Source organism: Anoplophora glabripennis, unplaced genomic scaffold (genome assembly GCF_000390285.2).
Source record: "Anoplophora glabripennis isolate ALB-LARVAE unplaced genomic scaffold, Agla_2.0 scaffold276, whole genome shotgun sequence".
NCBI lineage: Eukaryota > Metazoa > Arthropoda > Insecta > Coleoptera > Cerambycidae > Anoplophora > Anoplophora glabripennis.
Genome location: NW_019416521.1, coordinates 146758 through 173974, shown reverse-complemented (window position 1 = coordinate 173974; position 27217 = coordinate 146758). Strand labels below are relative to the sequence as shown.

The window sequence follows — 27217 nt, the reverse complement described above, 5'->3', positions numbered from 1 at the left end:
AACTTGAAAGAATTTCGCAAGGAAAGGAATAATTAGAATTTTATAGCACCTATTTTATATCAGCAATTTCAACTGCTTTTGTCGCTATTAAAAATAATTTGACATACACTACTAAAAAACTATTGTCAACACTAACGCAACGAGGATTGTAAAATCGGATTTCAGTATTCGGTGTCGCTGAGGCCACGTGGCTCTCCGCGCGTATTGCGACTGACGCTAGAGACTACAGTTGCCCAGCTATGTAATGCTTGAAAGTACTACAACTTTAATATTTTTTTCCCGGAAACTATAAGGATTTTATATTTTTTTTACAATTGTGGGTACACATGTTCGCAAGTGACCCATTTTTAAGCACAACGTCAAGAACGCCGCCGGACGCACCACGGGGTTCCCGGAAGACAACCCCTGCAGAGTGGCGCCAAGGAGCAGGGACTTCTACCAGCAACTACGAATGTACCTACGACCGACTTCAACCACAAGGCAATCTCCAGCAAACCCTCAAACCATCAACATTACTTTTTCTACACAAGCTTAGTTTTCAATAAAAATAGTTTATTTGTACCGTTGAGAGAGCGTTTTATCTTGCTGTAAACCCTGTATATTCAATAGACAAAGTGACCTCCGAGATAAACAAAAGGTCAGTTCAGAGATGTACCGAATAAAAGTGTCGTCAGAAATTATAGCGTACGCACGTGCATCGCGTTTCATTAGGAAGTATTATATAATTCATAAATAAATAATAATTATGCAGTGGCAGGGTTTAACTTTTTTCTTAAAGGAGCGATAACAATTTTTATTAATACCCAATTGGTATTATAAGCGAAACAGTTTTTTCAGCTTTCAGAGAAATTGTCGAACAAAACACAACATTCTGTTTCACCGACTGTGATTGGTGTAATTATTCACGAGATTCTATCCAACCAATTAGATATGGCATTATCTCGAACGTAGGCGTAATGGTTTATTGCTGTTCATGTTGGTTGCCTGAGCTCGGTGGTCACGTGGCTTGCAAACATACTGTACATACTGCATTGTTATAATTTCTTAGCTATTTTTATGCAACAGAATGACACAGCAATGAATTTACTATCAGTGCAATTACGAATAGTTTCATTTACTATTTCTCTTGCGATAAGAGCTGATAATTAATGCTAATGTTGAACGTTAATATTCCACAATTTTCCACATTTACCTTTTTTGCCATTTTGGGTTGATAACAACCATATTTTTGCTTAATCTTATCTTATTAGTCCAGTAATTACGTGCTATAACTTATCTTTAGCTGGAAAATTTTGCGGAAGTTTTCATATACTGCAATTTTACGTATTTTGAGCTTCTCATTGCAAAATTTTCATTTGCCGCCATATTGTAGTAGTGGGGAAAAAGAGATTTTTGAAGATATCTCGTTACTCGTTGATTTTACAGTAAAAATAGTTATGTAACAAATTAAAGACCAGGAAATTTGCTACAAAATAGGTTCTAACTATTTTTTTTTCAAAAAACCAACCTGTTTTGGATAGGAGACTAACAAATGTCACCATTGCAGTGAAAAGTAATTTTTTCCACACCACCATGAGGTAGAGTATATGGCGCTCCTGAGGTACCAGTTTTATCGATGTTTTTGATAATTGAAAGCAACGATGTCATGTGGGATCAATTCCTCTCGCGCAGTAGCTCGTTCTCTAATTTCTGTATCGATTTCATTACACAGTGGTTCTAAGATCGTATCAGTGTCTTCATCGTCATCACTATCTTCCAATGCTTGAGGCATGTTATCATATCTATTGTCACAGTTTGAGCAAATTATAGAATAGTTGAGCCATCCTTTCCTACATCCGCATGCTCTCCGACATCCTCTCTTGCATTTACAAGAAATTAGTTTAAGGAGAACTTCTGGAGCAGGGGCTTGGAGTGTAGTCAGAGGGACAAGACATTTTTGTCATCCCTCCATCCCCATTGATCTTTCCGTTACCAGTCCATTGCTGTACCTGATGATACGTTCGGAACGAATGTTGTCTTGCTATTGCTTTTGTAGCAGGCAATGAAGCGATGCTAAATTTATTCCTGTATGCTGATTGTATGAAGCATTGGTACCTACAAGTGTTCAGAGGTATAAATTCCTTTTTATTACAGCCGTAAAGTCGGAGAAGAAAGTATTTTCCAGCTTTAGCTACATTTGCTTTGTCAGTGTCTTTTTCTTTAGATAATTTCGTGAAGATTAGGTTTTTTTTTTGCAACACATTAAGAAATTTGAGCTTGCCCTGATTGAAAAGAGACGACGTCGTCAACAGTTTTGTAGAGAAAATTGTGTAGTTTTATTTAATATAGAATCATTTTTGTTGTAAAATTAACCAGAAACAAGATATATACAAAAATTGGTTTCAGGTCTCTTTTTTCTAAGAATAGCAGCGCCTGCCTAAAACTTAAATTTCTTCAGGTAAATTCAAGTGGTTACTGGACTATATCGCCTTGTGGCGGTATGTACTGATTTTTTAATATTTTAAAACAGCATTTGTTAGTCATTATTCCATGATTCCATAAATAGATGGTGCTTTAAGACTACAACAGAACCAATGTAATTTAATTTCTCAATCTCTTTCAGTACTAATTACTACTACAAATATTTGAGCTAAAATTAATTTACGATTATTGTATAAACTCGATTTAATTACGGCATTTCTATTATTGTCTTCCATTAAGCATTGGTGGTGGTATCTTGGTAATAAAAGTTTATCACAAACATTGCATGTATGCATAAAAATTCAAAAACATTATTATAGTCAGAGTTTTAATCACACTTGATATAATTAATTCCTGTTTATGAAGATATTTCTTTACTTTTATTTAGAGTTTATTGTGTTTAGTATTAAATAGTTACGAGAGCTTAAAATCTTCAAGTTATGTCAACTTGCTATTATTATAGAAATCCTAATGTAAATCTTTATAAGATAAGACGCCACTGTAAATTGCACTCTGTCTCAACCATAATCAAAGCAGTTCGTGACTCTCCAGTTCCTATTCAAATAGCGTGAGCTCTACACAGCTTCTGTTGTTCGTGCGCTCTGGGATAATTCTACGAGAGAATATGAATCAAGTAGTTCCACTGAAAATTTTCGACATATTGAAGGACGTGGTGCAAGGAGACATTGAACATTTTTTAGTTACTGTACATGGATCAAACAAAAAAGGTGAAGGGTACTTGGGGGAGATGTTCTTTGTATCATTAAAAGACAAGAGAAATGGCAACCAGTTGAACGTCGTAGTGAAACAGGCATTTTCCGAGGAAAATATCAGAAATTTATTCCCCATTAGGGATGCTTTCCTGAACGAAATCTACTTCTACAAGAAGGTATGGCCGAAGTTTAAAAAATTCCAAGAGGTAATTCCTTCCGCTTACCGTTTTGATAACGTTGCAAAATGTCTGGCTTCTCTTTCCAAAGACCACTACGAATCTCTGGTTCTGGAAAACTTGAAATATGACGGGTTCGTGCTCCAGGACAAGAAAGAAACTTTGAAAAGAGACACATTCGAATTCATTTTTAAGGTATATGGAAGGTTCCACGCTATATCATTCGCATATAAAGAATTGAATCCTGAAGAATTCTCCGAACTCATCAACGAATTTACTGATGTATGGAAAACCTTCGGTGGTCTAAAAACTTTCCAAGAATCCATCAGATTAACGCAGGAGCAAAGCTTAGATAGTCTCAAACCAGGAGTGGATAATGAAGTTATTGAAAAATACAGGCACTACCTTGATGATGGGGTGGAAATGCTTCATAAAAGCTTTATCAGTAGCAAGTATGTTTGTATTACCCACGGTGACTGCTGGAGCAATAATATGATGTTCAAATATGATGTAAGTACTGCCCCTTTGGGGAATTTTCATAATATGTACAGGCTGGTCAATTTTCGATGGGAATTCAGGGTATTTCAGAAACTACTAAAGATATGATAAATCTGACACGACGTTTTCGAGCTCGATTTTCATGGCAAACTCGACTGTCAAATAGAAAATTTGCTATTTTCATTTGTTTCTGAGTTACATGGCGTTTCTCGTTATTGTCGCATTTTTTAGCATGTCTATGAGTTTTATTAATTATTCTATTATTTCTTTACTAATTCTTCTTTAGAGTAATTTATTTCACAATTATTACTATCGCTCTTCTATTAAACCTTATGTGAATCGAAAATTTTCCATATTATCCTTTGACAGGAGCCTACTACGTTATTTTACATATAAGCTATTTGTAAACTTCGCATTTTTTCATAGAAATGAGATTTCATGAAACACTATGAATTTTGGTATAGGAGCATGTATAGCAAAGTTGTAGAGAATTTAATTCTGCATCTCATGGTATGAAAATGTACAGGGTGTTCCATTTAAAAAATTCTGGGAAAGTGTTATCTAAATATTGCTGCACAATCCTGGCCTTGTGGCCTTACTACAATTTGAGCTATAAAATTAAGTCTGTTTTCAATGTGACGCTCAGGTAAATACTCCAAATTATGAATTTTGTAGTTATGATACCCATTGGTCTTTAAAATTCGTTGAACGGCAGATTTATCCATATTCAATTCCCGGCTAGCCTGCCGTATAGAATTTCGTGGATTTTGTTTGAAATACTGTAACAGCCTAGCTGTATTAATTAATTGTTTCTTACCCTTCGGTCAATTATTTGATTTTTCTGAACAGAAAATGCATCTTCATTTCGTCGCAAGGTCGCCTCCGATCTTGTAAAGCTTCTATGATCAGGAATAAATAAATAAATAATATTCAATTATTTTCCAACGCCTACTTGATCGTTCCACCGCTAATGTGATTTTTAGATATTGCTTATAACTTTTAAACTTTTATTAGAGAAATTTTTCTGTATTACTTCTGTACTGTATTACTGTAATACAGAAAAATTTCTCCAATAAAAGTTTATTAGAAAGAAAAGAGCTATTTAACAGAAAAAGTTTGGGTATGTTTCTGGAAAAGATATGACTGATTTCCGATTGAAAATGGAGCTTACCTCATCCCATAGACGAATTCTTTGTTTATGTATAGTAAATCATGCTTTCTAATATTTATTGGCATTTCTAAAGATCTAAAGCGTATTTCTTGTATTAGGAAACTGGTAAACTAGTGGATCTGAAGTTGTTGGACTTCCAAATGTTCAGGCTAGGATCACCCGTGTGTGACCTCGCCTACTGCTTGTACTCTGGGGGCACCAAGGCCATCTTCGATGATGTAGACCATTTCCTCCGAATCTACTACGACAGTCTCTCAGAAAACCTAAGAGAGTATGGATGCGATCCAGACAAAATTTATCCCTTTCAGGCGATCAAGAATGAGTGGAAAGTGTACTGCCAGCTAGGATTTATAGTAGGCATGATGGTATGGAGGGGGAAAATGACCTATGAGGATGACGCGGTCGACCTTACCGATTTGTCGAATAATGAAGAGGACCTGAAGAAATTTTTTGAGACCAATTATGACAAGGAGACTTTCCAGAGAACAATGAGAGATATTATTTTGCATTTGTTTGAAAACGATTATTTGTTTTAGATGTATTTTTTTACAACTTCGGAAAATAAGTAAATAAAATGTAAGAAAGTAAAATTAATAGACATGCCAAATAATATAAACAGCTCGAAGTTTAAAGGTTTCATAACAGGGTCATCGTTAGTTTAACCCTAGACATTGTTTAATAAACTAGTTTGTTATCACAGTAAGTATTTGTAAGTGACTTGAAGTACAAAATGTAAATAATAATTTAAGTGGTTATTACGAAGATTGATTGTTCTAGTATATTACTGATGTAATTGACGATAAAATTGATGTTGGGTAAATAAATAGGAAGAACTAGAGTGGTAGCCTTATTTGATCAGTTGAAATGAGATTATACAGGGCGTGTGTTCCACACAACCCATCTTCTGAGTTTCCTATAAATATACTGTACCTCTCCATTTGAACATTTTGATGTAATTCTATTACAATAACACAATATTTTTTATTTATCCTTTGTATAGTTGTTGAATAAACAATATCTTATCTACTCATTTCACTGCTAACAACATATTCATATTAGATTTGTGTTTCAGTTACATCGTACAACTGTTTGATATTCATTAATCGAATGAGTGAAAGACAATGAGTAATATCGTTTCACCGAAAATCTGCAGTCGCAAGAAGTGTGATGAGTTCTGGGAAATATATTTCCAAGACGTTATGAAAGTAATATGTACATAAGTACTCCTTGAGATGTTTTGAGCCAGGCCTGGATCGTAAAACAAAGTTGATGATGCATCGGAGGAGTTTTGCTAGAATTTGGCTAATGGGAAATATTGTACTAATACCCATGACGATAGCTAGAGCAATAATATAATGTTCAAATAAGATGCATGTATTATAGTATCATTTGCCGTAACAATTATTATTAGTTTTTGACTTAGATAAGTAACACAACAAAACAAATCATTTTGTGATGATTAAAATGATCTTTTTAAATATTTAATTTACGAAAAATCCTTATACACATAACTACAATAGACACAAACATGCGGCAAAAGTAAAAAGTTATGCTAAAAACAGAAAATACAAAAAGGATATCACAAATTTGAGCTTAGCGAGTTCTCTGCTGCAAAGTAAAATTATTGACATTTCAAATTTTTTGGCAATGTCCATGATTTCATGAATTTCATTTCCTTTATCACAATATAAATCCAAAAACGTATACACTCACTGGTCAAAATTCAATACAAGTCTTTTCTTCAGTTTGACCTTGAAACAACCTTTACCTGACCTCCAGGTGACCTTAGATAGCTAAGCTATCCCCGAATTCAGGTTCAGCGATCCCAAAAGCATTGTACTTACTGGTCAAAATTAATTACATGCCTCAGTTTTTGATTCCATCAACTTGAAACTTTGTAAAGCTTACTCAGGCCTACAGTAAAAATCACATACTTTCCCCCCTCCTTATCTCTGAAACTATTCATAGGATCACTTTGGGCCCATGACAACTTTTGATCAAAAAGTCAAAAACTTATTACATAGGTACTTTGTAACTCCTTATATCTATCACTATTTGCTTATAATATCTACTAACACAAAATGCGCAAAAATAGTATAAATAAATCTAGTAAGAAAGGCAGTTTTACTGAATTCACATAGCTTTTGAGTACGAGCGAGTAACTTTGCTTTGCTTTTCTAAACTTACTATTACGACACCACAATTACTGTTTTAAACTTTATACTAAATGCAGTTAACTATTTATTTTTTATTCTTAGTAGGTAAGTATACTAGTTAATATGTTGTATTAAAAAACTGTTTTTCAACATTTTCAGATTTGCAGAAACGATCTAGAGATTTAGCAATTTGATTACGATTTTTATTACGTGTCATTTATAATATTTAATAAACAGTGCGTTATTTATACTTCAAAGATAAGATGTCGGCATTAACATTATATTCAAGTTAAATAGTATAACGCTGAATGTTGGAGTGTCGGTTCATCGAATAAGCAATAGCTCGCATTGCAGATATACGTTTTTGCTTAATCGAGTTTTGAATGATTTCAAATCACAATGAGTATCGTTCCACTAAAAATCTATGAAATACTGGAAAAGGCAGTGAATGGCAACATTGAAAATTTCGAAGTTAATGTGCAAGATCCCAATAAGAAAGGTGAAGGGTTTCTAGGACAGATATTTTTCGTTTCATTGAGAGACAAGTATACTGGTAAGCAGCTGCACTTTGTGGTGAAGCAAGCTTTTTCCGAGCAAAATATAAGAGACATGCACCCGATTAGGGACGTCTTTGTCACCGAAATCTACTTTTACAAGAAACTATGGCCGAAATTATTAAAATTTCAAGAAAAAGTTTCTCCAGCGAACCGTTTTGTCCATCTGGCAAAGTGCTTCGCTACGGCATCGGAAGAGAACTGCGAGAGACTGCTGCTTGAAAATTTAAAATATCAAGGATTTGTGATGCACGACAAGAAAAAAGCTTTGGAGAAAGAACAGTTCGAGTTCATTTTTAAAGTTTACGGGAAACTGCACGCTATCTCATTCGCATATAAGGCTTTGGACCCTGAAAGCCTTTTAGAGTTGGTTGAGGGAGTGACCGATGTGTGGATAGTTATGTCTCACAAGTCACATTTTCATGATGCTGTCAAAATAATACACGAGGAGTCTTTGGAGTATTTAGAACCAAGTGTGGAGGGCGCTATTATTAAAAAATATAAGCACTACGTTGATGATGGACTTGACTTACTTCTCAAAAGTCTGGCTAAGGGAAAATACACTGCCATTACCCATGGGGATTGTTGGAGTAATAATATGATGTTCAAATATGACGTAAGTACCAACATACTGGACGGTGTTGCAAAATGTTCAGTGCAGATTCTACATCCAAATATACGAAAAAAAATTCCATAAACGTAGGTCCGCAAATGCTTCGTTTTCGAAATACAGGGTGTCAAAAAAAATGTTTATTGATATTGAATTTTTATTGGTAATTTCTAAATTTTCCATTGGAAATCGTTTAAATTTGGGTCAATACATTTATGATACGTAGGTTATAATTTGGTATAATCGATTGCGTAGATATGGGGGAGTACCTAATGATCTTTGACCAGAAAAGCTACACCACTGGTTTTTCTACTGGATTTTACTTTATTTTTAGGACCCCATTCATTTTATAGTAAAAAGGCTCCCTTGCACATTTGTCAATTAGCGAGCGGCTTTCGAGCAGTTGATTAAAAATCAGCATGATTTTTAAAAAGACCCAAATGACCCAAATTTAAACGATTTCCAATGAAAAATTTAGAAATTATCAATAAAAAAAATATATTTTTATTTTTTTTGACCACCCTCCATTGCGAAAACGAAGCATTTGCGCATTTACGTTTATAGAATTTTTTTCGTATTTTTGGATGTAGAATCTGCTCTAGAATTCTCTGAACAACATTTTGCAACACCCTGTATAATATAAAACTTTGCTGATTTTGAAGTTCCTGTAATTTTTTAAGGTTGTAACTTGTAAGATTCTTAGTACTTCTATAATAAAACAAAAAAAAAAATACATATACATTAACTATAATTTGCTACAAAAGTCAGCTTGATTAGACGACCTTTAACCGTTCTTATATCTTGCTTGACCATTGTTCATAAAATAACGTTCAGAATTGATTTTAAGATTAAGTTAAAAAATAAATAATAATGAGACTGCTATTTAATTAACAACAAAGAAAGGCTTTCGCAAATATATTTCAAGGCCTACATAATCTAATTTGTAAACAGTATGATAAAACCTCAAATATCGCAATTGGTACTGTAACAAAACAAACGATTGTACAGGGTGATTCACTATATTTTGACTCCCCATTAACTTTTTTGTTTTAAGTTATAAAAAAATGTAAAATACAAAAGTTGCACGATTTTTTATGAAATTTTCGAAAATGATAGAGGAAAAACAAAATGGCCGCCGATGTTAACTTTCTTAATTTAAATGGAACACTCTGTATAGTTTTACATATTTGGAGAGAACGTTCCCTGTCGAGCATATTCATATAGGTTATGGTTTGTTGGGTCCATCTCTAACAATAAGTAAGATAATATTAAAATACGAAAAGTACATATAAATATTATGATTTTTAAAAATTAAAATATTGTCTTTTTGGATGATTTTATGAAAATTCCATTTTTAAATTTGATTTTACTTAATCAAAAAGCTTTTATGGTAACAATGGACGTAATTTTGTTACTACTTTTCCAGGAGAGTTATTAGCTACCTATCATGCTCTTTTGGCAGCCGTTAAAGTAATGTCTATAAAATACAGGCTATTACAAATTCGCTTCTCACTACAGGGATCTCGGAAACGGTAAGAGATACGAAGTAGTTTAAATAGGGGCAAAGTTGTATAATCGGGGCAGCAACATTGTGCCTCTAAAAATCAATGCTAACATGATTAGTTTTCGAAATAATTGAAAAATACCGAAAATTTGGAAATCCATTTTTGTTTCATTTCAGCCTTGTTTGAGGTGATATTGAAAAAATAACACTTTCTCATGACAACTTTTTGCCCTCTATCAAATGGCATAATCAATTTTTATATGTAACGTTTCTTCTCTCTAGCTACTTCGTATCTTTTACCGTTTCCGAGATTCCTGTAGTGAGAAGCGATTTGTAACAGCCTGTATATATCATAAAATAAGTTTATGAAATTATCTACGTTTATAATAAAAGGTCTGACTTTCAGTGAACACGACACAAAGGCACTTTATGAACACCCACTCGTAAACCGATAAAGTTGAATAATAAACTAAAAATGTAACCAAACAAAACAGTGCAATATTCGGTCATTCCCGATCTATACTAGGCGCGAGGATAGTCGGCATATCAGCTTCCAAAGACGCGTTGCAACAGAAGAGCAGTGGCTAATTTTCATTGCACCTTGGAAGCGTTCGGAACTAGATGGGATTCTAGTTAAATTTAAACTATTCACCGTTTAATTTTATTTATTTTGGATTAATTTACACAGTAGCTAAATTTCAATGTCAGTGGCCATTAACACTTAGATTTACAAATTAAATATACATGGTGTTCTAAAAGTCCATCAGGAAACTCCGAGGTAATTCTACGGATTAAAATAGTAAGAGTAGAAGAAAGTCTGGGAAAATCTGTATTACTAAATTATTTTCCATTGTCACTTCCAACAATATACTACTAATATGTAAATTCTGAATGCTCCGGTTTAAGCCACATGTTTAATATAATTTTGCTTGGGTAAAATAATTTGACATTACCCGATATATTGTATAAATAACCAATGTAAAATTTTTAATCTTTGAAAAACAGATCCTGTGATTTATGTTCCAGAACTCCGGCGAGACAGTCGACGTAAGATTCTTGGACTTCCAAATGTTTAGAGTGGGATCTCCAGTTTGCGATCTGTCGTATTGTTTGTACTCTGGAGGCACCAAAGAAGTCTTCGACGATTTGGACCACTTGCTCCACGTCTACCACGATAGTCTTTCAGAAAGCCTTAGGGAGTACGGATGTGATCCAATGGAATTATATCCCTTGGAAGCATTAAAGAATGATTGGAAAGTGCACTGCCAGTTTGGAGCGGCTATGGGTCTTATGTTATGGAGGGCAAAGTTGACCTATGATAACGATGTGATGGATCTTTCCGACATGTGTGAAGATGAGGAAGGTGTAAAGAAGTTTTTCCAAGCCAACTGCGATGAGAATACTTTTAAGGAAAGGGTGAGAGATATTGTTACTCATTTGTATGAGAATAACTACATCATTTAGGCGGTATGTACTTAATTCAATTGTTTAGGATTTAATTGTTTCAATTTTAGGAAATTATACTTTACTGTTATCATGTGTTAAATATACCATATTTGTAGGGTACATACTTCTTTTAATTTTCCCTTTAAATACTGCTTCACTTCAATTCAATTAGTTTGACATGGAGTACCTCAGGGTTCCGAACTAGGACCACTTTTATTTTTAATTTATGTAGATGATACATTTTATGTCGCCAAAGAAATTCATTCTCTTTACCACTTTCTCTAATACAAGTGGCAGTGTAGAATCCTTGATGGATCCTGTGTTGGTTACTAATGAGATGGCAGTAAATTGGTTTTCGGCATATGATTTAACATACAATCCAGATAAAACGCAGCAATTGTTTCTGTTTAATAAAATGTCTAACGGTGGGTTTCTCAATTATGATATATTGTGGTATCTATGTTAGTTTATTTCCTTCGCGCATTTCATATGCTGTCTTTTGTGGGGTAATCAGGCGCTGCCGGAAAAGTTTTTCTCCAACAAAAAAAAATATTTCGCACTCTAGCCAAGGTTAATTTCCGCGACCACTGTCATCCCCTTTTTTAAAAATTTAGAGGAATGCCCTTCTTTATTTGTTTATCAGACATACATAGTAATAAATAAGATTTTAGTGTGCAAGGTGACCATCATAATTACAATACAAGGCAAGCAAGTTATTTGAGACCTCTAAAATTTAAATTTACAAAATCCAAAGAGTATTTATTAAACTTAAATATAAAATTGAGCCCAATTAACTAGATGATTACAATTTATAACATTTAAAAATTAAAACAATTAAAGCAAGTTTAGGTTTTTGGTTATTTGAAAATCTATATAATAAATAATTTTTCACGTTTTAAAGTTAAAAATGTTTTTTTCTAAACAAAAATGAAAAAAAAATTCTCAAAAATTATTTTTTTCAAAAAAATTTATAACATATCCACAAGCTTTACAAACGTCAATAATCTTAAACATGCCCAATGGGGTTCAAGTCGGGACTCATAGGTGGTTGAGAGTTACCACGTTGTTGGCGTGAATAAAATTTCTCGTACATTAGGCAGTACGCGATATTAAATTGTGATCTGCAACGTCAAATGAACCAAATTTTCTTTGACGTTTGTGAAGCTTGTGGATGTTTTTTCTGGAAAAAATAATTTTTTTTTAATTTTTTTTTAGATGTATGAACGTTTTTTGATGAAGAAAATATGAATTATTGTTAAAACACATTTTTAACTTAAAAAAATGAATAAAAAGCGATAAATTATTTATTACATGGATTTTCAGCAAAAACGACAAATTTAGACATACTGTAACAAAAGCCGGAACGCGTAGTAATTTATTTGTTAGTTCTCGGAACGGATGGGCCAAAAAGTAAAATATTTCAGTCAACACAAATCATCGAAAGTTAAGGGCTCTCAAGTGGGTTAGCGTCGTCCTTCGGAGAAATTCAGCAATATTTTTTTGAACAAGTTCACTTAGAGTCGGGGCCATGTGACAGTCATATGTTGCGTCCGGGAGGCGCCAGCCTATGCTGGGACAGAACAAAGAGAAAAATCGATATTTTTAATAACACGCGAAACCACGAAAAGAGCGTAGAGGTTCCAAAGTAGAATTAAATCAAATTGTTAAATTGATAGTAATTGGAAAAGAAAGTAAAATAGCTGGTTTTTAGGCGGATTTTCAAAGCTATTAAGAATATATTAAATGAGATGGCTAATCCGTCCCGTATTGCTATGCGGAGTCACAAGAGGAAGGCTAGGGTTATTTGTAAGTTTAGTCTTAAAATTATTTATATAAATGTAAAATCAGTCAATTAGATAACTATTAACATGGCATAGTTATGCCAAAGTGTCCCGACATCCAGAGTTCCCGCCAGTAAGATAAGAACAGAAACGTCTGGACCCAAGAAATGGGCGTGTCGAAGCGAAGTGTCGAATTCGCGAATTTTCGAATCTCGGTACGCTGTCGCGTGTCAATAAATTAATTAATAATGTTGTTCGACCCGTTGTGTTGTTATTTTGTTTGTATGTTTTATTTATTGCTATTAAAACCCTTCCTGTAAGTGTTGGTGTTTCCTTTTGTTTCTCTCAACTTCAATGTCACCCTGTATAGCCAGCCACTGGATTACATTCTACGTAAGCAATCGAGGGTAAGTGCCTGAAATTCATTCTCTGAACATACAACATTTCTAAGTTCCCACGTATTAATTAAAGTATAATGATAATTATAAACTCCCTTTCGAGAATTGAATAGTAAACTCTTTTGAAATCCAGACTCGTTATGATACTGGTCATAACGGTAGATAGATAATTAAAGAAATAACCCCTCAGGTTACAATACCGGGCACTAAGAAAAAAAAAATCGCAGCGTTTTGACATTATCAGGGTTTCTTTAGGACACTTTCAGGTTGAAAAGTTATTCAAATATCCCTAATTATGCGACATTTACACTTCGACAATTACCAACATTTTCACTTCGAAATTTTTTTTAATCAAAAGCCAATAATTTAGACTTGTAGAGAATACTTTGCGGTTTTCAAAACCCTGCTTGGATTTTCTGTACGACCATTATTTCCCGAGTAATTACTTGCCAAAGCCAAAAATGATTTTTTGCTTTGTTCAGCGACAGATGTTCTTCAATATCTGAGTTTAGGTATGAAAAAGACATCCTACGGACAAAATTCCTAACTGCTGATATTACCTTCAACCTTTGTTATTATTATGTTATTTATTAATAAATTCAACAGCTTTTAAAGATGTAATAAGGTTTCCATTTATATAACCAATAACTTCTTAATATCAGGCTGTTCCCAGATCTTTGAATTTCAAATTATCGTGTAATATTATTTAATGCGAATTTGCTTCTAATATTAGAAATACTGTGATTAATTTATTTTTATATGGCGTGCGTCTACGAGAGTTAGATTTGTTATCTACTTTGATAATGGCACATCATATAAAGCAAATTCATTTTTAGATTTTAGAACTTTGTATTCAAACAGGTTAAATCCGATGTAAATGTCAGAGAGTTTCATCCATTTGGAGAAGTTCCTTAATGAGATTTAGTTTTATAAAAAGCTGTGATTAGATTTTCAGAAATCTCGAGAGAAAATTCCACCAAAACATCGTTCAATTCATCTACAGAAATGTTTAGCTGTGACTTTTGAAGATTTTAATTGACCGGTAGTGGAAAATTTGACTTGGGTCTTGGGTAGTTTTAAATTTTCTATTTTCTTTTCACATTTTCTACTTTTGCGATAATTCTATGAATATTAAGAAAATGAAAGAAAATCTCAATCAAATTCAATGATATTATCTTGAATAACTAAATCAAAATTACATTTCTTTATCTCAAACTGAGAAATCTTATCTTCATCTGATAAGACGGCAATTAATGGAATTCTTATTAAATTGTTTTACACAAAATAACACTTGCACTGTACTATTCAGGCCCCCTTGAGCAAATTTCCATCCTTTATTATTGGAGCTGATACAGGACGAATATATACCCAGTGTGTTAGTGTCACCAGTCTCAAATTTGTTAACGCGCATCAGCTGAGATTTGATCTTGGCATTACTAGAAATTCTATTAGCGAATCCAAGCGCCGCTTTTGAAAAGATAAAAATGAATGATGCTGTTGCTCCGAAAATTTACGAGATAGTGAAGAAAGCTGTGAACGGAGACATAGAGAATTATGAAATCACTGTACAGGGCTCCAACAAAAAGGGAGAGGGATACCTGGGACAGATCTTCTTCATCTCCTTGCGAGATAAAACTACCGGTAAGCAGATGAGTATTGTAGTGAAGCAGGCTTTTCCAGAGCAAGCTTTAAGAGAGATTAACCGTATAAGGCAAATTTACTTCAACGAGATTTATTTCTACACGGAAGTATGGCCAAAACTGTTTAAATTCCAAGAGAGAATACCCAAAGAGAACCGTTTTAGCAACATAGCAAAATGTCTGGCTACCATTTCTGAGAAGAATTTCGAAAGACTGGCTCTGGAGGATTTGAAATGTGAAGGATTCGTGATGCACGACAAGAAAAAGATCGTGGAGAAGGAAAAGTTTGAATTTATTTTCAAATTGTATGGGAGGTTCCACGCAATGTCGTTCGCTTACAAAGCCTTGCACCCTGAAGATTTCTCTGAGCTAGCCGAACGATTTTATAGCATAAATGTAAATACGTTTGAGAAGGAAGGCTTCGTAGTTTTTTACAAATATGTGTATGAAGAGTGCTTAGAAGGTCTACAACCAGGTGTGGACGATGCAGTTATTGAAAAGTACAGGCATTACGTTGATGATGGAGTGAAATTATCTAAGGAGTGTTTGGTCAACGGAAAATACACTGCCATTATCCATGGTGACTGCTGGAGCAACAACATTATGTTCAAGTATGACGTAAGTTATTTTTACTAAATGTTATTGATACAAAACTTGAAATTTCTCAAGTAATTAGAGGCAGGCAGCAATTTGCAGTCTTCGTTTTCTCTATCTCTTCCAACCTTTTTGATCAAGACCTATTCTCCATTAAACATAGATATTCAAGTTCTTAAGGACCTGTGTATGACATCAGTTCCTAGTATTAAATTTTATATCACATCCGTGTTATTAGCTGTCGGTGCTATTTGTTATTATGAATGATTCCTTAGTGACCTACACAATTTGTCTTTCCTAGTATCAATAACACTATACTGCCTTATCTGATGATGTTTCTTTATTTTAGAAAACTTATTCCTATACCATTTATTTTAGCATTCTGGAAAGCTCACCGACGTAAGATTCCTGGATTTCCAGGCTGTCAGACTGGGATCTCCAGTCTGTGACCTCTCTTACTGCTTGTACTCTGGTGGTACGAAGGAAATCTTTGATGACCTAGATCGTTTGCTTCAGATTTACCATGATAGTCTTTCAGAAAACATTAGAGCATTTGGGTGTGATCCAGACGAACTATACCCTTTGAAAGCCTTAAAGGATGATTGGAAGGTGTATTGCCAGTGGGGTGTTTCGGCAGGTTTCTTGGTTTGGAGAGGAAAACTTATATACAACGACGAAGCCCTTGATTTGACTGACATGACAACGGAAGACGGTCAAAACGTTCAAAAGTTCATGGATGCTAAGTTCGATGAGAAGACTTTCAAGGAAAGGACCAGGGACATAATTTTACATATGTATGAATGTAATTATTTACTTTAATCGAAATTTAATGTATTTGTGAAATTGTATGTATCTATATTTTCAAGTTTCCCTTATAAATCCATGTCAACTAAAACTAAATTAATAAGACAATGCATTCTACAGGGTGTCTCACATTTAAATAGCAGGACTTCAGGAATCAGTAGAAGACCTCATTTTGAGTCTAAAAGTTCCTATATATATGGGTCCTAAAACGCTTCGTTTCTGAGATACAGGGCGTTCAATTTTATTTTTGTTTTATTTATTTATTTTTTAACTAAATAACCGCTGACAAAAAAAATCATCATGTTGCGGCGAAAGACTTAGTATTTGAGGGCAAATAATTTGACACAGAAAATCATCGCATATTAGTTCCAGTGGTGGAGATAGAGGGGTCTCTATGCATATTTTTATAAAAAAAAGTATAGCCGATTTGATATTTTGCAAATGTTTTCGAAAAATATGAAAGAGCATTCAATTTTACCCAGAAAAGGCCCTCTTGTCCAAAGTCGATAGGAGGTGGCGTTTTCAAGAAAAACCGAAAATACTGTTTAGAAGTCAAATTAAGAAAAACCGAAAATACTGTTTAGAAATCAAATCAGACTTGAAATGTCATTCTAATATTGACATTTGCGCTTATTTTATTATAGTTTCTAATTGTGTGTAGAGTATTAAAAAAAATTGCAACAAATTCAAAATGCCGTTTAAGTTTACGAACCAAGAATACGCAGATATTCACTTCATATACGGGTTTGCCAATGGGAACTCGGCAGAAGCTGCTAGGGAATATCGGAGACGATTTCCTAATAGAAGACAGCCGCATCCACACGTTTTTATTAATGTTCATCAACGTTTCGCTAATGACGGATTGAATCTGGTCCATAGGGATCGCAACATAATTAACGTTAATATTGGCAGAAATAGGAGGAATCAGCGAATCTTGCACGAATTTGACAGAGATCCCACGACGAGTACCAGAAAAATTTCCAGGATTATTGGTGTTTCCAGGTGCACTATTTCTAGAACATTAAGACGAGATCATAGACATCCCTACCACTTACAACCTGTTCAGGGTTTACGTCCGGGTGACGAGGAACATAGAATAGCTTTTTCTCGGTGGATTCTTAACTCAATTGAAAACGACGGAAATTTTTTATCACACATATTATGGACCGACGAGTCATGTTTTACTCGTCGAGGTGTGACAAATTTACACAATCAGCATGAGTGGGCACATGAAAACCCGCATGCAATCAGACCACGAAATTTTCAGCACGAATTTAGTGTTAATATTTGGCTCGGCGTTTATAACAATTGTCTTTTCGGCCCTTACATCTTACCTCAACGACTGAATTCTGCGAATTTCTTAGAGTTCTTAGAGACCGAGAGTGCCAACATGTGGGAGGAAATTCCTCTGAATTTAAGAATGCGAGCATGGTTTCAACTTGATGGCTGTCCAGCTCATTTTGGCCGAAATGTCAGGAACTGGTTGAACACCCACTTTCCCGAAAAATGGATTGGCCGCGGGGGTATCGTTGCATGGCCTCCCCGATCCCCTGATCTGACACCCCTAGATTTTTTCCTCTGGGGTTTTATTAAAGAGAGAGTTTATACCACTACTGTGGACACAAGGGATGAACTTATTCGTCGGATTCGGAACGCATGCAGTGAAATCAGAGACAATAACTTAATTCAAATGAGACGTTCTATTCAGCGTCGGTGTCAGTTATGTATCGAAGAAAATGGTTTACATTTCGAACATTTGCTTTGATGTAATATGGTTTTCGTTATTTATTTTTGTATTTATTTTCATTTAATTAATTAAAAACAATTTTAACCGAATTTTTGAACTACATATTTAATTTAGTTGTAACACAATGTTTAAAAATTATTATTTGACTTCTAAACAGTATTTTCGGTTTTTCTTGAAAACGCCACCTCCTATCGACTTTGGACAAGAGGGCCTTTTCTGGGTAAAATTGAATGCTCTTTCATATTTTTCGAAAACATTTGCAAAATATCAAATCGGCTATACTTTTTTTTATAAAAATATGCATAGAGACCCCTCTATCTCCACCACTGGAACTAATATGCGATGATTTTCTGTGTCAAATTATTTGCCCTCAAATACTAAGTCTTTCGCCGCAACATGATGATTTTTTTTGTCAGCGGTTATTTAGTTAAAAAGTAAATAAATAAAACAAAAATAAAATTGAACGCCCTGTATCTCAGAAACAAAGCGTTTTAGGACCCATATATATAGGAACTTTTAGACTCAAAATGAGGTCTTCTACTGATTCCTGAAGTCCTGCTATTTAAATGTGAGACACCCTGTATATAGGAACTTTTAGACTCAAAATGAGGTCTTCTACTGATTCCTGAAGTCCTGCTATTTAAATGTGAGACACCCTGTATATAGAATGCTATTAACATTACTATACAATATATGATACTTGAGAGCTTCTCTCCATAGTTAAAGCTTTAATTGTTTGTTCTTGGGCATTTTAATCTAAATGAAAACAAATCTCTACTGTTGACAACGGACATATATTAATATATTTTCTGATAACTCCTGATATGTACCAGATAAAACTTTACATATGTTTCCCAAAATGGTGTATCTTGGATTTTTTCCAACACTACATTTTTTCTTTTATCGTACTACTGACTGGGCGTATACTATTGGCATCGTATATATTTTTTTGTACATCATCCATTATATCAAATTGTTCATTTAGGGATAGTCCATGTGATTACAATCTACGGAATTGCGGAACTTGGGGTTCTCTAGTTTGTTTGTTACGTACTATTCTGAGCACTCGACTTATTGTCAAGCTCGGACAACGTGTCATTTGACAACGTCTTGTGTCGTAATATGGATCTTTACAATACTTCGTAAATCGTAAATAATAGAAAGCAGATCAATATTTTTAAGATTATGTCATACATTTGAATATTTTGAAAATAGTTGTTTCAATTTTCAAATATTTTTTTCATAACGTTATTTACCTTTCTGTATTTATATTTTATGATATTTTGTTTATATCTGATGAGACGTGACTTACCTCTCATTCAACTCATAACAGTTACAACGTTTCCGACTTACTTGCACTTTTGTATTGAGTGCATTCTGAGAGTATTTCCATCCTTTATTACTGGAATTGATAATATAGGACATTAATATCATCCAGTAACGAAGAGTCCCGGAATTTGCGTATGTTATAAATAAAATAGGGACATTTATTCTTATTAGGTACCTGTAAAAGTATCTTCTGACCTGAAATGGGTCTTGGTTAAGTCTTGATAAACTAATCAGGCGATTAGACTGTGAATATACTTTTATAAACTAAATCAGTATATGTACAGTTTGATAAATTAACCAAAGCTTAACGGAGAGTCAAAGTACCGAGCCTTAACGTATTAAACATGATGCCGAATCTAGTATTTCGTTCGTTTCAGGTGTTAACGCAATTTAATTTATATTAAGATATCAATCTATTATCATGTTAGTTAATAACATACTACAAAGATCTGATAGCACTTTATTATAAGTTTGGCACCAACTGGTCATCAAACATACGACGTGCTGTGATTAGGTACTTATCTCAGAACTTGTCAAATCAAACAACGTCAATACAATGGAATTTAGATATTATAAACGTAAGTATGCGTGTTTACTGGGTCCATTATTATATCAGAAATTTCGAAACAATCGAATCGAAAGTTATATTTATACATTTGATTACAAATCATTTTAATCAAATTTCTAACAAATTTGTGTGCAAACTCCATAAATTGAGCTATTTATATTGGTGGAAATTTTATTTAATATAATTATTTCGTAACTGGAAATTTTTACAAACAAGATGTTATAAGAAACAATTAAATGTACCTATTAAAATATTTGTATTCACAAAGAAAATGCAAGAGAAATGAAGCACGGGTAATAGTGCCTGAAATGCATAGGTACCTACCAGCTAGACAATTCCAGCAACATATTTAGTTACTTAGGCTTAATGCTTAGTTGTGGAATGGAAATTTTCTGTATACTGGTTACAATATAAGCAGTAGGAGTGACGGAGAGAGAAGTCCTTAATAGTAGGGCAAGCACCTGTTGAGCAAAAATTTCAATAAAGGTTTTATATCATATATTTCAAGATAACGGAAAGCTATCCTTTCGTTACGACATCGTTATATAAATAAATATCCTTTGTATTTATATGGATTGGATTATTTTATGACAGCTGTAATATTGGAAACATTGGAGTATTTTATCTACATCTGATAAGACGTGACTCAACTAAATTCTCATTCAGTTCTAGCATACCTAAGGGTTAATCCACACTATAATATCGATCACGGTTTGTTCTCGGTTCGATCTTGGTCTGGTAAAGTCTAATCATGTTCACATTATGCAGTCTGACTCAGTTCACGATTCAGTCAAGAACCGTCAATAATCGAAGTCGGATGTATTTGGCTCGCAATTAATAATAAAATTAACGTTATAATAGTTATTTATTTATTAAGTGTTTTAAGTAGCATTTAATATTCTCAAGTGGATAAAAGGCAATTAAAACACGAATGCAATACAACGTTTGATCCATTCAATTATCACATCAAAATCATATTTCTTACATGTATTCAATGAAACGTGGTAGGTTTTATTATACCTACTATGGTACCTACTATGGTACCTTGTTTATTATCAATTATTTAATAAACAGTTATATCTGAATTTGGTAAAATTGCAAGAAAGTACTTCTGTGTTTCTGTGACTGTTTTTGAAGAAGCTCAAGAAGCAATTTTCCATTTATTGCCAGCGAAATCCGGGGAACATTACGAAAAAGTGTTCGCCGAATTTAACGAATGGAGGGAAAAACGGAGAGTAATGACAATAAATCATGCTATCGTATTTTTAAAATTTGAAGAAAAACTATGCCATTTCATCCATGTGGTCGAAGTATTCGATGTTGAAAGCTACTAATTATAAAGGTTTACAAAAATATAAATATTGGAAATATAACAAGCTTACTGCTTATTTGAAGAGTGAATCTACACGATACAAAGCAAAAAAAGCTGCAGTATTGAAAAGAGTACATATTGAAGGATTTTCGACTGGGGCTTCCGATAAAGAATGATTAAGGTAATATATTTTTACCTTTTAAATGTTGTTAGGTATATAGTGAAGTTTGATTTATCTTTGGTTGCACTAATAGTGGGGGTTTCTGGTGCCTGATGATGCTGTGAATTGACAAATTGAAAATTAGTGACGTACAGGACGTTGGCAGTTACCTACTTGGTTCAATACCTGACAACAAGACGGGCATTTCAAGAAAATTTACGATTATAGAAGAAATGCTTTCCTGGTAGATTGGCATTTTTAAAATGGGACTAATCGGCAAACTCTTATAGCAGACCCCGTATGCATTTTTTATTATCTTGTTTCTATTAAAAGAGTTGCATTTATATTACAATATAAAAATCGATTCATCCTAGTTAATAAATCTTGCGAAACGTCTACTACCTACTTACGAATAGTTAGATTGAATGGATTTAAGAAAATTAAAAATTTTAATTTTTTTTTTATTATGAAAACCCTTATAGCCTACGTGTGTGTGTAACAAAATTTACTTAATTTTTGCCACATAATGGGCTTCTGGTTTTTCTGTACGCCATTAATGAACACTGCATAGGTGCCCGCAATGAAATCGATTGAATTTCTTATAAAAGTTTAAAGCGTACAATTCTACATAAAAATGGTCTCTTGACTTTTTCTTGTACTATTAAAATTAACAGAGTTAGGGAGGCTGGCAGTTAAGGGAAGATTTCAGAAATTTAAAAAAATCCATAACAAGCAGAAAAATGAATGAATTTTGTAATTTTTTTTTCAATCTACTCTAAAAAATGTAACTTTTATTTTCAGAGAAATAGATATAATTTTTAATTTTTAATAGATATAATTTTTAATTTTTAATACGAAAGTATTAAGTAATTTCAAATTTTTAATCGTTAATTTTAATGATGTAACAAAACTAAAACAATTTTTTTTCTATAATATTCGATTGATTATTTAAAATAATGAAAAGTTGCCTTCGATTTTTTTTTACGTTTGTTTTTTAGACAGATACAAATTTATTTCCTTTTTATATTTTGAATTTTATTTAGCTCCTACGACACTGCCAGGACAAAGATAAAAAATCACGTTCGCTTTGTCGCACTCATGGTACCGAAGTTGTGGACAACTCGTATGCTTATGACAAAGATAGATTATTTCGTTCGCTATGTTTTTTTAAATTATTGTATACTCAACATTCATTGTTGATCTCAAAATGGTAAATACATATTAATAACAACCACTAATACTTTTCGTTTTAGCCTAAAACGGATGCAAACTAACCCACATGTTTACCCCCAAAAATAATATTTCCGTGATAACTCGTTTTGTTATTTCATTGTTTATAAAATGATGTCAAAATAAGTAAATAAGTTCATAACATTATGGGCCCGGAAATACTTCCTTTCTGATAGATATAAAATTTAAAAAATCCTGTTTTTATAAATATTTCGGAAACGATTTAAGATATTTGAGCTTTGGTGTATAGTACAGTGGCAGTGTAATATCTTAAATCGTTTTCGAGATATTTAGAAAAAACCGGATTTTAAATTTCTTTCGTCATCTATCTCAGAAAGGAAACATATCCGGACCCATAATGTCATGAACTTATTTACTTATTTTCACTCCCAGAACACGTCCTTAAAATATTTCCCTTTCCTGCCGAAAGTGTATAAGTTATAATAAAACTAGTTTACAATATATTTTTATTTTGTTGCCTTCATGACCTACCTACCTACTTTCTGCAGAATATTACACAAATTCTTATTTCAAAATATTAATTTTCTCAGGAACAAGAAAAATAATGTGGCAAGACAAAATAATTTCAAAACCTGTATACTCTTCTCTTTTTATAATGCATATACTTCAAGCCTGCAATTTTTTGTTATGCGTCGTTACACACGTGCCTACACAAAAAAAATATGACACGCCCTTAATTACACAGGCCAACAAGGAAAAAATTCCAGAGATCAGACACTGCGTTTCCGAAGGCATTTGGCGCGCTGAATCCGAATCTGGCCTCAGAATTGATCCATCACCCTAGGTTTCCGAGATATTCTAACCTAAAAGTGCAAAAAACACGTATTTTTGCTATTTTCAAGGTTATGTAACTTGGCGAAAAAAATTTTTTTTCTCAAAACTGAAAATATCATTGGAAACTACTATCTTTCCCCTTCAAAACGCATTTTTTTATTTGTAAAAAGCTTTATTTTTCGCGGAGATATCGTCGATTAAAGATGATCAGTATAGCTACCTTATTACCATGGCTCGACCTATAACACAATATCACTAAGCGCTACGAGCCTTAGAGGGCTCGCAGCGCTTAGGGTTATTGGGTAATAGGGCTTGAAGTTAACCTTCCTGACGATTAGGGCTCACAGCGCTTAGTGTTGTGGGGTTATAGGGCTTGGGATTAACCTTCCAGACATATAGGGCTTGGGGTTAACCTTCCTGACGATTAGGGCTCGCAGCGCTTAGTGTTATTGGGTTATAGGGCTTGAAGTTAACCTTCCTGACGATGAGGGCGCTCGCTCCGCTTAGTGTTGTGGGGTTATAGGGCTTGGGGTTAACGTTCCTAACAATTAGGGCTAGCAGCGCTCAGTGTTATGGGGTTAGCCATGATGTAATAATATAGCCATACTGGTCATCTTAAATTGACGATATCTCCGCGAAAAATAGAGCTTTTTCCAAATAAAAAAATGCGTTTTGAAGGGGAAAGATAGTCGTTTCCAATGATGTTTTCAGTTTTAAGAAAAAATTTTTTTTCGCCAAGTTACATAACCTTGAATATAGCAAAAGTACGTGTTTTTTGCACTTTTAGGTTAGAATATCTCGAAAACCTAGGGTGATGGATCAATTCTGAGGCCAAATTCGGATTCAGCGCGCCAAATGCCTTCGGAAGCGTAGTGTCTGATCTCTGGAATTTTTTTTTTTGAAATTTTGTCGGCCTGTGTTATTGATGCCTCCCAAAATTCCTATTAATAGTCCACCGGCTCGCCCCTTTAAAAGTAGTATGCCCTTTAGGTTGAAAAACCTTTATCTTACGTCGAGTGTACCTTGAATAGATGCTTCATTCCTGACTATCGCTAATCCAGAAGCATATACTGGCCATTGTATGAGGCGCACTTCAACAGCTTCATTGGCCAATAAAGGTGCTGATCTTACAACCATCAAACGGCATGGTGGATGGAAGAGCTCCTCTGTAGCAGAAAGTTGTGTTGAGGAGTCTATATCAAACAAACTTGATATTGCAAGGAAAATCCAAGGAAAATATAGCTGTCCCTTACAAGAACAGATATCGGTAACTTGTGCACAATCTTCACAAACTTCGGCATATATTATGCGTTTCCAAAACGATCGCAACAATGCTACAAGGGTTGTCATTAACGGAAATAAAGTTAAATGTGATAAAACAAAAAACCAAATGTTATGTTAATAAGAAAATAAATTAAATTTGACTTATTATCTAAGTTTTTCATTATTCTACTAGTGAAATAAAGTTACTTTCCATAAGTGGATAAAGAATCAGTTTAGACGGTTCATGGATAAAAGTCCGATTATAAGGTGATTGTGGATAAAAGTATTTAATTGCTTTTAATATTTGCAGCAGAAAAATGTTATTGAACTTTTCGATCGAAGAATTATCTATTATATCTCTTATTCTTGATGAAGAAGATAATATCACAAAATTTCTTCGAGACTGATCGTGACTGGAATGGGATTCGACCGGTACCTACTTGACTGTTACAGATAGAATGCACACATTGTTTCTTACTCAATAACATTTTACCAGATCGAGGTAGGACCGAGAACGAATCGTGATCGACATTATAGTGTGGATTAACCCTAATAATACGTTTTCGACTTATTTGTGCTTTTTTATTTATAGTGCGTATAGGAAATATTTTAATCTTTTATCATTTATTGGAGATGATAATACATTACAATCATATAAGTCGATCACGCTGTTAGTTTCTCACTAATCGTCAAGTTATTACCACGCATTTCGAAGATTCGGCTTTGGCCTTACTTTTAAATTCTGTTAATGAATGCAAGCGCCGATTGTGAAGAGATAAAAATGAATAACGCTGTTCCGCCGAAAATTTACGAGCTCGTGAAGAAAGCTGTGAACGGAGACATTGAAAATTACGAAATCAGTGAGCAGGACTCCAACAAGAAAGGTGATGGATTTCTGGGTGAGGTCTCCTTTATCTCCCTGCGAGACAAAACCACCGGTAAGCAGTTGAATATTGTGGTGAAGCAGGCTTTTTCCGAGCAGACTGTAAGGGAGTCCAATCCTATAAGAGATATTTATCTCAACGAGACCTACTTCTATACGGAAGTATGGCCAAAATTTTTTAAATTCCAAGAGGGAATACCCAAAGCGAACCGTTTCAGCAACCTAGCACAATGTCTGGCTACCATTTCGGAAGAGAATTTCGAAGGACTGGCTCTAGAGAATTTGAAAAGTGAAGGATTCGTGATGCATGACAAGAGAAAAGTCGTGGAGAAGGAGAAGTTTGAGTTTATTTTCAAGTTATACGGTAGATTCCACGCAATCTCGTTCGCGTACAAAGCGTTGCATCCTGAAGAATTCTCTGAGCTAGTCGAAGGATTTTATGGCGTAAATGAGGAAATGTATGAGAAAGAAGCCTTCCTGGATTATTGCAAATATATATATCGACAGGGCTTAGAGGGTCTTCAACCAGGCGTCGACGACGCAGTTATTGAAAAGTACAGGCATTACGTTGACGATGGTGTGAAATTATACATGGGCTGTTTAGTCAACGGCAAATACGCCGCCATTAACCACGGTGACTGTTGGAGTAACAATATGATGTTCAAGTATGACGTAAGTTATTTTTATTAGATTTTATTGTCACAAAATTTGAGGAAATTGTTATTCTGACTGCAATATGTTTTATTTATTTTTATCAATGAAGGTAAAAATAACAAATTTAATTGACGTTCTTCCTAATATTTTTGAAAGTAACTGTTGAATTTAACAATAAGTAAATCTAACCATTCATAATGAATTGGGTAAATATTATTATCGTATAACACTCTTGGTACATCATTTAATGTCATACTTGTCGCATATTTATTCCACTTTTTTCTGACATATAACTGGTATGACACTGACATTTGATATATATTGACGTAAATTAAAGATACCATTTATTATTTTACCTACGACCACTACTGTAAATACTTAAAAACGCACCGTCTGCGATCAATGTAAGATTCCTATTACGTACGGTAAAAAATCGCACAGTTTTCCTAGCAACCGCCTAGCAACAGCCAATACAATACTGTTTGTATTGACCGTTGCTAGGCGGTTGCTAGGAAAACTGTACGATTCTTTTACCAAGCTGTGCGTTTTTTTTTACCGTACGACGTAATAGGAATCTTGCATTGATCGCAGACGGTGTGTTTTTAAGTATTTAAAGTAGTGGTCGTAGGTAAAGTATAGTACGTAATACGTGGTGTAATGCAATTACGCACTCATAGAATTACGCACTCGCCGCTACGCGGCGTCGTGCGTAACTTTTCCATTCGTGCGTAAAATGCTTTTTACAACACTTATTACGTAATATACTATTAC

General features: G+C 34.0%; 4 protein-coding genes across 4 annotated transcripts in view; all 4 read left to right on the top strand.

Annotated features, from left to right (window-relative positions):
• Positions 1–2972: 2972 nt before the first annotated feature.
• LOC108907575 lies at positions 2973–5856 on the top strand. Its single transcript, XM_018711314.1, has 2 exons — positions 2973–3859; positions 5117–5856. The coding sequence occupies exons 1-2, from the start codon at positions 3086–3088 to the stop codon at positions 5552–5554; spliced, it is 1212 nt and encodes a 403-aa protein (XP_018566830.1). The 5' UTR covers positions 2973–3085; the 3' UTR covers positions 5555–5856.
• A 1626-nt stretch (positions 5857–7482) lies between these two features.
• Positions 7483–11408, top strand: LOC108907576. Its single transcript, XM_018711315.1, has 2 exons — positions 7483–8344; positions 10869–11408. The coding sequence occupies exons 1-2, from the start codon at positions 7574–7576 to the stop codon at positions 11304–11306; spliced, it is 1209 nt and encodes a 402-aa protein (XP_018566831.1). The 5' UTR covers positions 7483–7573; the 3' UTR covers positions 11307–11408.
• Positions 11409–14780: 3372 nt separating this feature from the next.
• On the top strand, positions 14781–16526 carry LOC108907573. Its single transcript, XM_018711313.1, has 2 exons — positions 14781–15725; positions 16080–16526. Exons 1-2 carry the CDS (start codon positions 14952–14954, stop codon positions 16518–16520), a joined length of 1215 nt encoding a protein of 404 aa, XP_018566829.1. The 5' UTR covers positions 14781–14951; the 3' UTR covers positions 16521–16526.
• Positions 16527–25597: 9071 nt separating this feature from the next.
• The window catches only part of LOC108907571, a 6990-nt gene continuing 5370 nt past the window's right edge, over positions 25598–27217 (top strand). Inside the window, exon 1 of the mRNA XM_018711311.2 lies at positions 25598–26464. Coding sequence (XP_018566827.1) covers positions 25658–26464 — 807 coding nt within the window. The 5' untranslated portion in view covers positions 25598–25657. The remainder of the gene's footprint in view (positions 26465–27217) is intronic.